Below are 12,415 nucleotides of genomic sequence, written 5' to 3' on the forward strand. Positions count from 1 at the left end.
GGAAAGACAATATCGTCTTAAGGAAAGAAGGTCTAGCTTTCACCTCGACCTTAATACTTTTATCTTTACAGATAAGTTTACTCAAAAGGATTGTATCGATATCCGAAGGGATAATTCGACAACCGACAATATTAGGTCAGTAACGATGATATCAAGAAGAGTATGTCTTTTACTCGAAGAGGTACTTCAATAATCGAAAGAGAATATCAAAAGTATAAATGGGACAAGGTCAATATTATCATACCAAGCTCCACCAGTTAGAATCATTAATTAATCATCAAGATGATTAATCAGACCCAATTATTAGATCTCAACACCGAACATTCATATACTTATATTTAAAAATACCAACAGTAGCCGCCGCAGAGATTAATGTTTGGATCCGGCTGTGGCTGGCGTGTGAACGTGCTTTTGAGAAACTGAAAAGTAGTTAAATTTAGGAGATGAAAATAATTGAAGGAATTAATCAAAACAGTTTTGGAGATCAAAATGATGGATGAATTGGGATTGCAATTTGCAAATGAGAAGATTAATGAATATATAATGGCGACAAAGTTACTAAACAAAAAATTGTCAGGGAGCGGTCAAAATGGATGGCTTTGATCTTTCGTTCTTGTTTGCTGAACGGAATTGAAAAGGTAAGAGAGCAGGTGAGAAGCTGGGAATTAATGGAAAGAAATAGAAAGGAGAAGATGAAGAAGTGAGAATGACGAGAATGGTCATCATTATTGATCAGAGGACGCAAGGTCAAACTCATAGAAATACTAAGTCAAACAAACCAAGTAGTTTGAGCATAACAGTTAGACTAAATGAGCCGAACAGTTCGGCTCGAAGAGCCAAATGAACTAGAAAGGCCATAAAATTTGGGCTGGTTAGACAAGTCAAACCAATTTGGGTGAATTTGTAAGGTTGGACCAATTAGGCACAACCGACTGAGTTGGTCAATTGTGTAAGCTAGCTAGTTATTTCAAATTGAAGACATCATGCCAAAAGACATTCAAAGATTGAGCCAGAAAAAAAAAAATAGCAAGCAGGAAAAATTTTCCAATGTTTTTTTAATATATATCCAAAATTTTAAAATTCATTTTTGACATGTACAGAAGGAAACATTTTTCTGTATATTTTTTATTCTTAATTACTTGCCGATGCAAAAAGAGAACACTGATTTTGACCGTTTCAATGGGTTTCTCATTCTTAAATCGGTTCGACCGGGTCGGGTCTGGTTGTCGACTTGGTCCTCTAAAGCCTCGTGCATTTCTCTATTGTCACGAGGCAAACCTATCCAATTGAATTGCATCAATTTTTTTTTTTTAAATTGTAAAGTTTGTTTGAGTTCTCGACGTAATCAAGAGGTTAAGCTTAAGATGTGTTTTTCTTTTTCTTTTAATAAAATACAATAACATGATTCACAAATACTGATTCACACTTTTGCATTAATGAGTCCTAGATTTTTAGATAATTAAATTGTCAACTCGTTTACTTTTACAGAAGTAAAAGCCACGACATGATTACTTGTTTCTTCTTCTTATTTGTTAAACTTATATATAATAATTATTTTAGGCACTCCCACACTCCATCGATCTTCCTCTTTTTATAGCTAGCATCCTATTCGTACAAACCTCCTCCTCAAAGTTAGTTAACTCATCGCCGGCGCCAGAAGTAACGCAAAATATGGAACCTTCCGACTGCTTCCTGGCTCCGCCGTCGCGGCGGCGGAAGATCAAAGGCCTCCGGCAGACCCCGATCGATGTACGCCACGACTCCCACAATATCATCAAGAAGCAACCCCCGGCGCCAGCCCCTCGACAGCCAGTGATCATCTACACCGTCTCGCCCGAGGTCATCCACGTCGACCGCAGCGAGTTCATGCCTCTGGTGCAACGCCTCACTGGCGCCCCCTCCTCTTCCTCCGATACTAATTCAGTACTCTCCTCGTCTTCGTCTTTCAGCGACCCCCACGGCGGTGGATCGGAGGGGCTCCACCAACCGGGAATCGACGCTGCCATGAGGACGGCAGCCGGCGGCTGAATCTTGTCGCATATTCCGGAGCTCTTCTCGGTGACGCAGCACCGTGTGAATCTTTTCCATGCAAGGACTTCGGATCATTCATTTAATTTCGATTGATTTAATTAGAGTAGCTGAGTTGTATTTAATCTTATGGATTCGTTTTGCATGTATGTGTGTGTCGTTGTGTATGTATCGATTAATTTGCCATGTTTTATATTCAAGTTTGCGTCCAATTAGTTTCTTTGCAAAGGGGAAACACTGATTGAAAAGGGAGATGTATATCTAATTAATTTCCTTGCAAAAGGGGGAAAATTGTTTCTTAGGGAAGGAAATTTATTCGGAGGCAATCCAAATAAAAATGTGAAGACAGATTTTTTTTTTTTTTTTTTTTTTTTTTTTTTTTTGTTCCTTTGTTGTTTTTCCCTTCTAGTGTTCAAATCGGCCACAATATAAAGTGATATGGTGATGAAAAGGGGCCAGAAGATTAGTTAAAGTGGGAAAGAATGGTAGATGTGGAGGTCAAAATAAAAATAGTTGAAGCACAGGTTTCTCGGCCTGGCGTAGTGGGGCGTATGGGATACACGCCCGGTCGAACAAGGCTATTCGAAAGGCCGACCACGAAGAGCCTGTGACAGTGGTCAGAGACAAAGCATAAATCCCCTGACCCTCGTCCCAGCCGGACGCCATGATCGGTCGGATGAACGATAGCCATCAGACAACAGAAAGCTTGAACAAAGGAAGATAGCTCTGTTCAGTATGACCGAACGAGGGCGTCCTTGCCGAGTGCCCTCTGGTCGGTGTTCGATTGGCCTATAGTGGAACCCACCTGCGTATCTCATTATATCCTTTTGGAGGCTTGTGTCACTAATAACGGAGCATGTCCAACAACCTAATTCTCCTTTAGAAGCTTTCAGCTTGTCACATCAAGGATTTGTACGCTTACTTAAGGAAAAGTGTCAAGGATATTTTTTGATTTGTCTTTTCCTAGGACACTTTAGAAAATGTAAATATGATTTGAAATGCGTATGTAAACACTACAATAACACTATAAAATGGGGTTTCCATCTACAAGGGGTGGGGGGGTATACGATGCTTCACTATTGAACAAACTTTTGCTACGACATACTTACTATTCTTCTTCTTCATTTGCATGGATCACCTGTAAAATACCGAACCAGATAATAATTAAATAATAAGATTAATGGGCGCATAATCTTATTGAAATTTTTAAAAAATTTTAGAAATTTTTCTAGAATTAACCAGAGCTCGTACGACGTATTTAATAAGGATGCATTACTGGAAAAGTCTGTTTGGAATACCTATTTATTAGGGAGTTGATTATTTTAATTAACCTAAGGTTTATATTAATTACCCCAAGTTTTATTCCTCGGGCCCTAGCCAGCACCGCCGCCCGAACTCCCTCTCCCGATTCCACCTTCGTCCCGCGCCCTCTCCTCGCGCCGCCAAACCTCTCCCTCTGCCGAACTCCTGCCTTCTTCGTTCTCCCTTGCACGAGCACCCCCGGACGCCGCCGGCCTTTCCTCCTTCTGCCAGCACCAAAGACGCCACATCAGCGCCGGTCACGACGAGCCCCAGCCGCCGGTTCTCCTTCCCTCAGGCGAGCACCAGCCTTCGCCTCTCCCTCGCGATCGCGCCATGACAAATGCTTTCTCACGCCGACCCCTCACCTGTGCCCTAGTTGTCCCCAACGCCGAGCTCTTCTTCTTCTTCTTCTTCCTGCTCGTGTCGCCACGATGGCCACGACCAACACCGGTCGCCAGCCAAGTCTTCCATCGTCGTTGTCCTCTGCTCGAGTTCATCATCGCAGCAGAGGCGTCCTTAGCAGCTTTCGACAGAGCAGCTAACCCTTTCTGGCAGCAAAACCCTAAACTGTGCAGTGGTGGTGAGCTTGAGGTAAGATGCTTAATTTTGGTTGATTTAGGTTTAGACGTAAATCAATTGTATAGTGGGTTGTCTAGGGTTAAGGAAACTAACTCATGTTAACCAATTGATTGTATTTAATGAGGTTTGGTTCATTAGTGATTGGTTGATTTAGAGGAATGCATGATTGTATCGAAAACATTAGATTAATATTGTGATTAGTGGTGATGGGTTGGATTCGTACGGTTCCTTGTTGACAGAATTGAGTAGATTGGAATTAAGGATTCATGGATAAGAGTTGTCGAAGCTAACCCTTGTTTGAGGATAAATAATGATCGGTTTGAATAGGATTTTTCCTTAGGATTTGGATCTTTAGTTCTAGCCGTTTGTTGCTTATTTATTAGCTAAATTGTATAATATATGATTTGCAGGACTTAGATTCGAGACAGACGTCTCGACGTTGGAGTGGTTTGATACGATCTTCTTTTGAGGCGGGTACTTCTTGCTTTGTTTCTTTTAGTACTTTGACCTTGGTGCATGAACTATTTTGGATAAGAAGTTATTTTTACCTTGACTCCGCTCTTATTTTCCTGCGCTTGATACTTCCACACGATCTTTGAGAAATTCGTTTCCATATCTATACAGTCTCTTGTTGTTATCCATGATTAGAAGCAGATACTGATAGATTGTTGGAAGCGATAGAGGGGGGGGTGAATATCGCTCGTTTTAAAACTTTTCTTTTCCTTTTCAAATCAGAAATGTGCAACGGAACTTAAAGAAAGAGACACGTTTATTTACTTCATTCGGAGCCTAGCTCGACTCCTACTCGAAGGCCCGCGGTCCTTGACCGCACCGATGGGCAAACCACTATAACACTTCTTTCCGAAACCTTCGGAGAGAAGTGCGGAGAGAAGTGGATCGTACAGTTACAAGGATGTAAGATAGTAACACTCAACTATCTTATAGAATTAAGTACAATACAAAAGAAATATACCGACAATGGAAATTTAAAGTTAAAGCTCGGTCGGATGGAGTAGCTTTGCAGGACTGAAGAGAATTCATAGCACGACAAGCTTGTAGACAGGCACTTGAATAGATCAGAAAAATTGTTCATCTGCCTCTGACTTCGAGCCACAATTTATAAGAGTACTGGAGGTTCGGTCAACCGATCCCTCTTTTCGGTCGACCGAACCAGCTCCATTCCTTCCTCGATGAAGACTACAGCTGGCTCGATATTCTGCATTAACTGGACTTCAATGGTTCGGTCGACCGATCCCTCTGTTCGGTCGACCGAACAGGCTCCTTCCCTGTTCGTCGAGATTTGTCGTGATCTGCATTTACTGCGCCTTTAATATTGATGGTTCGGTCGATCGATCCTCGTGTTCGGTCGACCGATCAGTGTATTTTCCTTCTGCATATGATCGTTGCTGATTAAACTGATCTGTGCTGAGTCATCCTGGTTTGGTCGACCGATCCTCTGGTTCGGTCGACCGATCCGGCCAAACCTGCAACACAGTATTAAGCAAAGTATCCCTGCAACACAAATGTTAGCACAGTAATATATAATACATGAGTATGACAGTTAGGACTGTCTTGATCTCAACTTGGAAACCTTCCCGGTTTCTTTAGTTGGATCAGCGACCTTAGGTTGTTCCCTTTAGGAACCCGACCTCACTGTCGCTCTTCCAGTTGCATACCTCAACTTACCTGCCAAACATGATTCTCCAGACATGTTTGGTCTTTTGTCTACTCGGTGTCTGATCACCTGATCCACTAAGACTTTTCCTGCAATACCATATTAGCCAACAGCAATAATAGTAATACAGAAAACAATAGTAAACCTAAACCTTGATTTACCGAGATCCGCTGGTCCGGTCGACCGCGCGCGGTCGACTGGAAACCATCCGATCAAGCGGTCGACCGGAAACCATCCGATCAACCTTGCTTGGAGTTCACTCCTCCAAGACTTCTCGTTACCTAAGGTTACCACCCCCTAGAGTTTTCTCCACTTGGCTTCACTGACCAAAACTCAGTATTCGGCTACCCAGGGATCAAGTCCTCCAGACCTATCCACCTGGCTTCCACGACATACCGAGATTTTCCTTACCTAGCCTACAATTAGGACTCAGTATTCGGCTACCCAGGGATCAAGTCCTCCAGACCTATCCACCTGGCTTCCACGATATACCGCGATTTCTCTCCTTGCCTAGCCTCCAACTAGGACTTCCCTTGCCTAGCCTATAACTAGGACTTCCCTTGATCAAGCTCCATACTTAAACATACTTACACATATTTGTCTGACATTAAAACCTTGGAGGTCGATTGCACCAACAGATACTAGATACCATGTTTGTATGCCTTGACTGTTGTTTATTACGTACTCTAATAGGCATGCTGGCTTCATGTAGCATACCTATTTTTTTTTTATATTTGTATGATGATTGTTGCATTTGGCGCATTATGTCATGACATGCATGTCAACGACCAATTCTCCCTTGCGGTCGAGAGAGTCGTTAAAAAAGGGCCGCATCCTCGGCCACTCGAGAGAGTGGTAGCTGGAGTTGATGCCGCTTGTCCTGTCGTGCCGTACTCGGCCACTCATGGAGAGTGGTAGTTGGAGTTACGAGCAGCGGGGACTCTGTTGTAGATGTAGCTAGTTAGCTACTATGCAACTGTCCCCTCGGCCACTCGTGAGAGTGGTAGCTGGAGTGGTGTACAGTCTGTCACTGACCCGGCCTCTTGACCATACAGGGGTCATGGCGCAGAGAGGTGGGCGGGAGTGACCATCCGTGTATACGCTGTTGTTATTATATTTGTTTTGGCTGCTGTTGTCTATATATGGTGTTATTGTTTACTTACTGCTGTTGTTCACATATGCTGATATGCTTACTTGTGTTGAGATATATTCTCAGTGTAGATGTTTAGTCATTGAAAATTTGTATATATACATTGCTTATTACCTCTGTAGATATGAGCAGTACTGTAGCAGATTAGTACCAGTTCTGACCTACTATACCTAGCCTAGGATATGGTTCCAGGTATGAGCATTTATTTTGATTCTATTGTAGTATTTGCTATTCTTCTAATGAGGTTGTATACTGTTGACACTCTCTACTTATATGTTATGTTCATGCACTATCTCTTTCCTTACCCGCTGAGTTCCAATACTCACCACCCCACAAAATGGTTTTCTTTCGCCAGGTAACAAGTAGATAAGTCATGGATGCTTGGAGAGATGTCGGCTGCCAGTCCTGGGTCCTACGTCACATTCGAGGATAGTTTTCATTTTGGTTTTGTTATTATTTGGGGTGGCATATTGATTTTGTGTATTTGGTTTTCAACAAGTCGATGTGAATTTTGGGTCAAGTCTGTGATGACAAGTATTTTTGTTAGTGTCGTTGTTGGTTTTACGTTCGTATCGTTTTATGTCTTCCGCTGCTGTGTGTTTACGTTCAGCCGTGTAGGCTTATTAAACTACGTGGCTGTGTTTATTTCATTTTTATCCAGCCGGGTAAGCTGAGTATTTTAAACTGTGTGTTCTGTTGCTTATATTTTGTATATATATATTCCAGCCGAGTGTGATTGAGGTATATTTTGTATGTAGTAATGCTTCAGATTGTCACCCGTACAAGGGAGATGCTGCCGAAATTTCTTCGGACAAGGACTCCTCTAGAGCGTGACATCACCAACTTAAACGTTGGAGGGCCAACGCCAGGGACCCTCTCCCAACCTGGCGCTAACGCTTTCGATTTTGAAGGATAGTATGGAGTCTTCTCCCAATCAACCCCAAAGCCACCTCCCCAGCTAATTGCTTTCTCAACTTTTGGATAGAATTACATTTAGCATCGTCTATGGGAACTCTACCTGAATCTGAAATGTGAAGATAGAGGATGCTGGATGACTTACCATGGTAACGCTAACACAAGAAGACTTAGAGGTGTTGATACAAGTCCGAGCTGCGAAGATAGTGGAGCAACAGCAGACGACAGTCGACTGCCAAGCAAACGACCCCGTAGCGTCGATGACAGGACAACAAGCTAATCCCAGAGCACAAGCGGAAAACCCCGTCATTCGCAAGTCAAACAACATGATGACCGATGCCTTCCAAGAGGCACCGAACGTGCCATCTCCTATCACCAGACATTATTCTGCACACCCTTTGGAAGAGCAACGACCAAGCGGAGATCACCAACAAAGAAATCCTCTTAGGACTCAGAGCTCAACTCAACAACTTGGGAGAAAGCTGGGTGTATGAACTACCAAATGTATTGTGGTCCTATCACACCACACCTCACAAAGCCACCGGCATAACCCGTTCCACTTGGTATATGGGGGGTTGGGGAGCAGTGGTGCCAATCGAGATATGTGTGGAATTCGATCAGATTCAGCTCTACGATGAAGGAAATGTCGAGCAGCGTCTTATGAAGTTAGACTTGATAGAGAAATTAGAGATAAAATAACTGTTCGGCTAATGACATACTGGCAGAGGATGAAATAGAACTACAACAGAAGGGTAATCCCGAGATCCTTCCAAGTCGGCGACTTAGTCTGGAAAAGAGTAAAGCTGGTCGGTGATGTCAGCAAGCTAAAGCCCCTTGTGGAGGACCATATAAAGTGATTCAGAAGCTCAATTCAGGATCTTATTATTTACAAGATGAAAATGAGAGGAACCTGGAACGACCTTGAAGTGCAAACCATCTATAGCCCTACCAGGTCGGGTAGTAAGTTTGTAATTGAATTCATGTAAATTGTGAAAATATTTGTTCCATGAATGCAGGAAAATTTGAAGAAAAAATTAATAAGTGTGCCAGACTCTTGAGTAGTTCGGCTAAGTTATAAGTGAGTAAAGCCCTCGCCCTAAGTGTCAAAGACTCTCAACTCATTCGTACGAGTTATAAGTGAGCTGAACTCTCAAGTCTCTAGACTTTTGAGTCATTCGGCCAAGTTATAAACGAGCAAATCTCTCGTGTCTAAGTGTCAAAGACCCTCGGCCCGTTCGGGCGAGTTATAAATGAGTTGAGCTCTCACGCCTCCAGACTCTTTAGTCGTTTGGTCAAATTATAAGTGAGCAAAGCCTGCCTAAGTGTAAAAAACTCTCGACCCTTCGGGCGAGTTATAAGTGAATTGAGCTCTTACGCCTCTAAACTCTTAAGCAGTTTGGCCAAGTTATAAGTGAGATAAGCTATCGCGCTAAGTGTCAAAGACTCACGTGTCGTTCAGCTGTGTTATAAGCGAGCGAAGCCCTCGCTCTAAATGTCGAAGACTCACACACCGTTCTGTCGTATTATAAGCAAGCAAAGTCCTTACGCTAAGTGTTAAAGACTTACGTGTAGTTCATCCTATTATAAGCGAGTGAAGCCCTCAATGTCAAAGATTCACGTGTCGTTCGTTCGTGTTATATTCGAGTGAAGCCCTTGGGCTAAGTGTCAAAAACTCACGTGTTGTTCGGCTATATTATTAGCGAGCGAAGCCCTCACGCTAAGTGTCAAAGACTTACGTGTCATTCGATCGTATTATAAGCAAGTGAAGCGCTCGCACTAAGTATTAAACGTTCACATGTCATTCAGCTATATTATAAGCGACTGAAGTCCTCGCACTAAATGTCAAAACTCATATACTATTTGAGTCTGTTATAAATGAGCAAAGCTCTTACATTAAGTGTCAAATACTTATCGATCATTTAAAAGAAAAAATTCTCTATAGTCAAAAAATAAAAAAAATAAAAAAAATAAAATAATAATAAATTTACGACGATTAACATATAAAACTTTATATTTTTTTATAAACTTCATCAGTAATACATATAAAATTAAATATTTTTATATAAAAATAATAATATTTTCTTCTGAGGCCCTCAGGATCTCCTGAACTATTTTTTGTGATCCAGGAGATATGTCACTCCTATTTGCGGTCGGATCATGGTCGTGATCCGGCCACAATTGGTTGCGATCCTTTCTAGGGTTCATCGTTCCCACCAGGTTATAATTTTTGTTCAGAGTAAGCGGTCAGAGGTCGCCCGGAGGACACCCTCGCTCGGCGTCAAGTAACCTGACCATTTATCCATCACCGGAGGCCTCCGACCGCCCGCTCCGAACAAAAACTATAATCTGATGGGGATGATGAACCCTAAAAGGGATCACAACTAATTACAATCGGATCACGATCACGATCCAACTGTAAATAAAAATGATACATTCTTTATACCATCAAAAAATGATCCATGAGATCTCCTCTCCTCTCCTCTCCTCTCCTCTCCTCTCCTTCCGTGCAGCATAGCTGTAAGAGGTACGATGATTTATCTATCCACCGTTCGATTATTATGTTGGTCAACTTCTGAGCTGCCCTGTCAGGAAGCGCGAGAATTTATTAAAAACCTACCTCAATCATTTCATTCAATAATTCCTCCACTTCCACATCCCTCATTCCTGTCTAACAGCAGAGCAGATCACAGCAGAAGAAGATGGCCGGAGGAGGATTCACCGTTGATCATGGGCAGGCCGATGATTATGGAGGTAAATTAACAGCTTCTGTGATCGTCACCTGCCTCATGGCCGCCTCCGGTGGCCTAATTTTTGGATACGACATCGGGATTTCCGGTGGCGTCACGGCCATGGAATCGTTTCTGAAGCAGTTCTTTCCCGGGATTTTGCGGCGGATGGAGGCGTCGCAGTCCGACGAGTACTGCGTGTACGACAGCCAGTTGCTAACGGCTTTCACGTCGTCTTTGTACGTAGCCGGCCTGGCAGCATCGCTGGTCGCCGGGAGGCTCACCCGGGCCGTGGGAAGGCAGAAGGTGATGCTGTTCGGAGGGGCCACCTTCTTTGTCGGCTCCATCATCAATACTGCGGCGGTCAACGTGGAGATGCTTATCTTGGGCCGGATACTGCTCGGCTTCGGTGTGGGTTTCACCAACCAGGCGACTCCGGTGTACCTGGCGGAGACGGCGCCGGCGAGGTGGCGAGGCGCCTTCACCGCCGGGTTCCAGTTGTTCATCGCTGTCGGAGTAGTGGTGGCCAACCTCACCAACTACGGCGCCTCCCACGTTCGCGCCTGGGGGTGGCGCCTTTCGCTTGGCCTCGCCGCCGTCCCCGCCGCTGCCATCTTCCTCTTCTCCCTCCTCATCCCTGACACTCCTAGCAGCCTTGTCGCACGCGGCAGGATCGACGACGCGCGCGAGGCGCTTCGCCGAGTCCGCGGCGGCGATGCGGACGCAGAGCTCAGAGCCATCGAGCGTGCCGTCCGCGACTCAGCCGAGATGGCGCAGGGGGCGTTCAGGCGGATCGCAACGCGGAGGTACCGTCCGTACCTGGTGATGGCGGTGGCGATTCCTCTGTTTCAGCAGCTTACGGGGGTGATCGTAATCGCCTTCTTCTCGCCGGTGCTGTTCCGGACCGTAGGGTTCGGGAGCGACACAGCGCTCATCAGCGCTGTCATTCTTGGCGTCGTCAATCTCGTGTCCCTCCTCATCTCCTCCATTGTCGTCGACCGCTACGGCCGCAAGCTCCTCTTCATGACAGGCGGCGCGCAGATGATCCTCTCTCAGGTATTTTAATTCTAAGTGTCCTCATGCTCTGTTTATTGATTAACCTGCTTCAATCAAATTCTTAAGGTGGCGGTGGCATGGATACTCGGAGCCGCCGGGCAGGCAGCGCTGTCGCGGGGGCACGCAGTGGCGGTGTTGGTGCTGTTGTGCACGTACTCGGCTGGTTTCGGGTGGTCATGGGGTCCGCTGAGTTGGATCATCCCCGGAGAAATCTTCCCGGTAGAGGTGCGGTCGGCGGGGCAGAGCATCAGCGTCGCCGTCAACTTGGGGGTAACATTCCTGCAGGCACAGATCTTCCTAGCCATGCTCTGTCGGTTCAAGGCCGGCACCTTCGTCTACTACGCCGCCTGGGTGGGCGTCATGACGGCGTTCGTGGCGGTCTTCCTGCCGGAAACGAGGGGAGTGCCACTGGAGGCCATGCCGGCGCTGTGGGCCCGACACTGGTACTGGCGCCGATTCCTGGCGACAAATGACATCACAGAGCAGATGATGAGGCACTATCATAATAATAAATTACTGTCATAATAGTAAAATTACATATCCAAATTACCAATATTTAATATCACATATTATCTATTTCATTTATAACTAAGACAAAGGACTTACAATACTTTTTGTTCAATGATTTATAAATGCAATTATATCTGAGGCGTGTTTGAAAGACCAGTAGATTAGTAGTTTATGTGGCCTAATGCGGCACATGATGGTGTGTTAATTGATCGATAAAAATGATATGTTCATTCTCTATTAAGAAAATAATCGTCCGGTCTCCGTGGCTGTCCAGGGCTATGACGTAGTATTCGTGATTCCCAACTATAATAATTAAATTTTATCCCAGTAAATAGAAAAAAACTAAATGAATCCTTCAACCCAACAGTAATTATCATAAAAAACAAATTATGGTAAGCTTTAATTACTTTTGGCTAGACCATGCCATTTGTCACGCCCCTTCTCATAGGCCAATTTAACATTAAAAATATCCAA

General features: G+C 44.3%; 2 protein-coding genes across 2 annotated transcripts; both read left to right on the forward strand.

The window, feature by feature from the left end:
- The first annotated feature begins 1,609 nt into the window (after positions 1 to 1,609).
- On the forward strand, positions 1,610 to 2,273 carry LOC122001686 (protein MKS1-like). The gene has a single exon (XM_042556576.1). It carries the CDS (start codon positions 1,672 to 1,674, stop codon positions 2,026 to 2,028), a length of 357 nt encoding a protein of 118 aa, XP_042412510.1. The 5' UTR covers positions 1,610 to 1,671; the 3' UTR covers positions 2,029 to 2,273.
- Positions 2,274 to 10,288: 8,015 nt separating this feature from the next.
- On the forward strand, positions 10,289 to 12,076 carry LOC122021951 (sugar transport protein MST1-like). The gene is made up of 2 exons (XM_042580138.1): positions 10,289 to 11,431; positions 11,498 to 12,076. The coding sequence occupies exons 1-2, from the start codon at positions 10,349 to 10,351 to the stop codon at positions 11,954 to 11,956; spliced, it is 1,542 nt and encodes a 513-aa protein (XP_042436072.1). The 5' UTR covers positions 10,289 to 10,348; the 3' UTR covers positions 11,957 to 12,076.
- The last annotated feature ends 339 nt before the right edge of the window (positions 12,077 to 12,415 follow it).

The sequence above is a fragment of the Zingiber officinale genome, chromosome 1A, assembly GCF_018446385.1.
Source record: "Zingiber officinale cultivar Zhangliang chromosome 1A, Zo_v1.1, whole genome shotgun sequence".
Classification (NCBI taxonomy): Eukaryota; Viridiplantae; Streptophyta; class Magnoliopsida; order Zingiberales; family Zingiberaceae; genus Zingiber; species Zingiber officinale.

Bases quoted from the DNA above. Each gene is read 5' to 3' on its own strand.
- LOC122001686 (XM_042556576.1), top strand. From the start codon at position 1,672: ATGGAACCTTCCGACTGCTTCCTGGCTCCGCCGTCGCGGCGGCGGAAG.
- LOC122021951 (XM_042580138.1), top strand. From the start codon at position 10,349: ATGGCCGGAGGAGGATTCACCGTTGATCATGGGCAGGCCGATGATTAT. The intron at 11,432-11,497 runs GTATTTTAATTC...CAAATTCTTAAG, and splicing joins CGCAGATGATCCTCTCTCAG to GTGGCGGTGGCATGGATACT.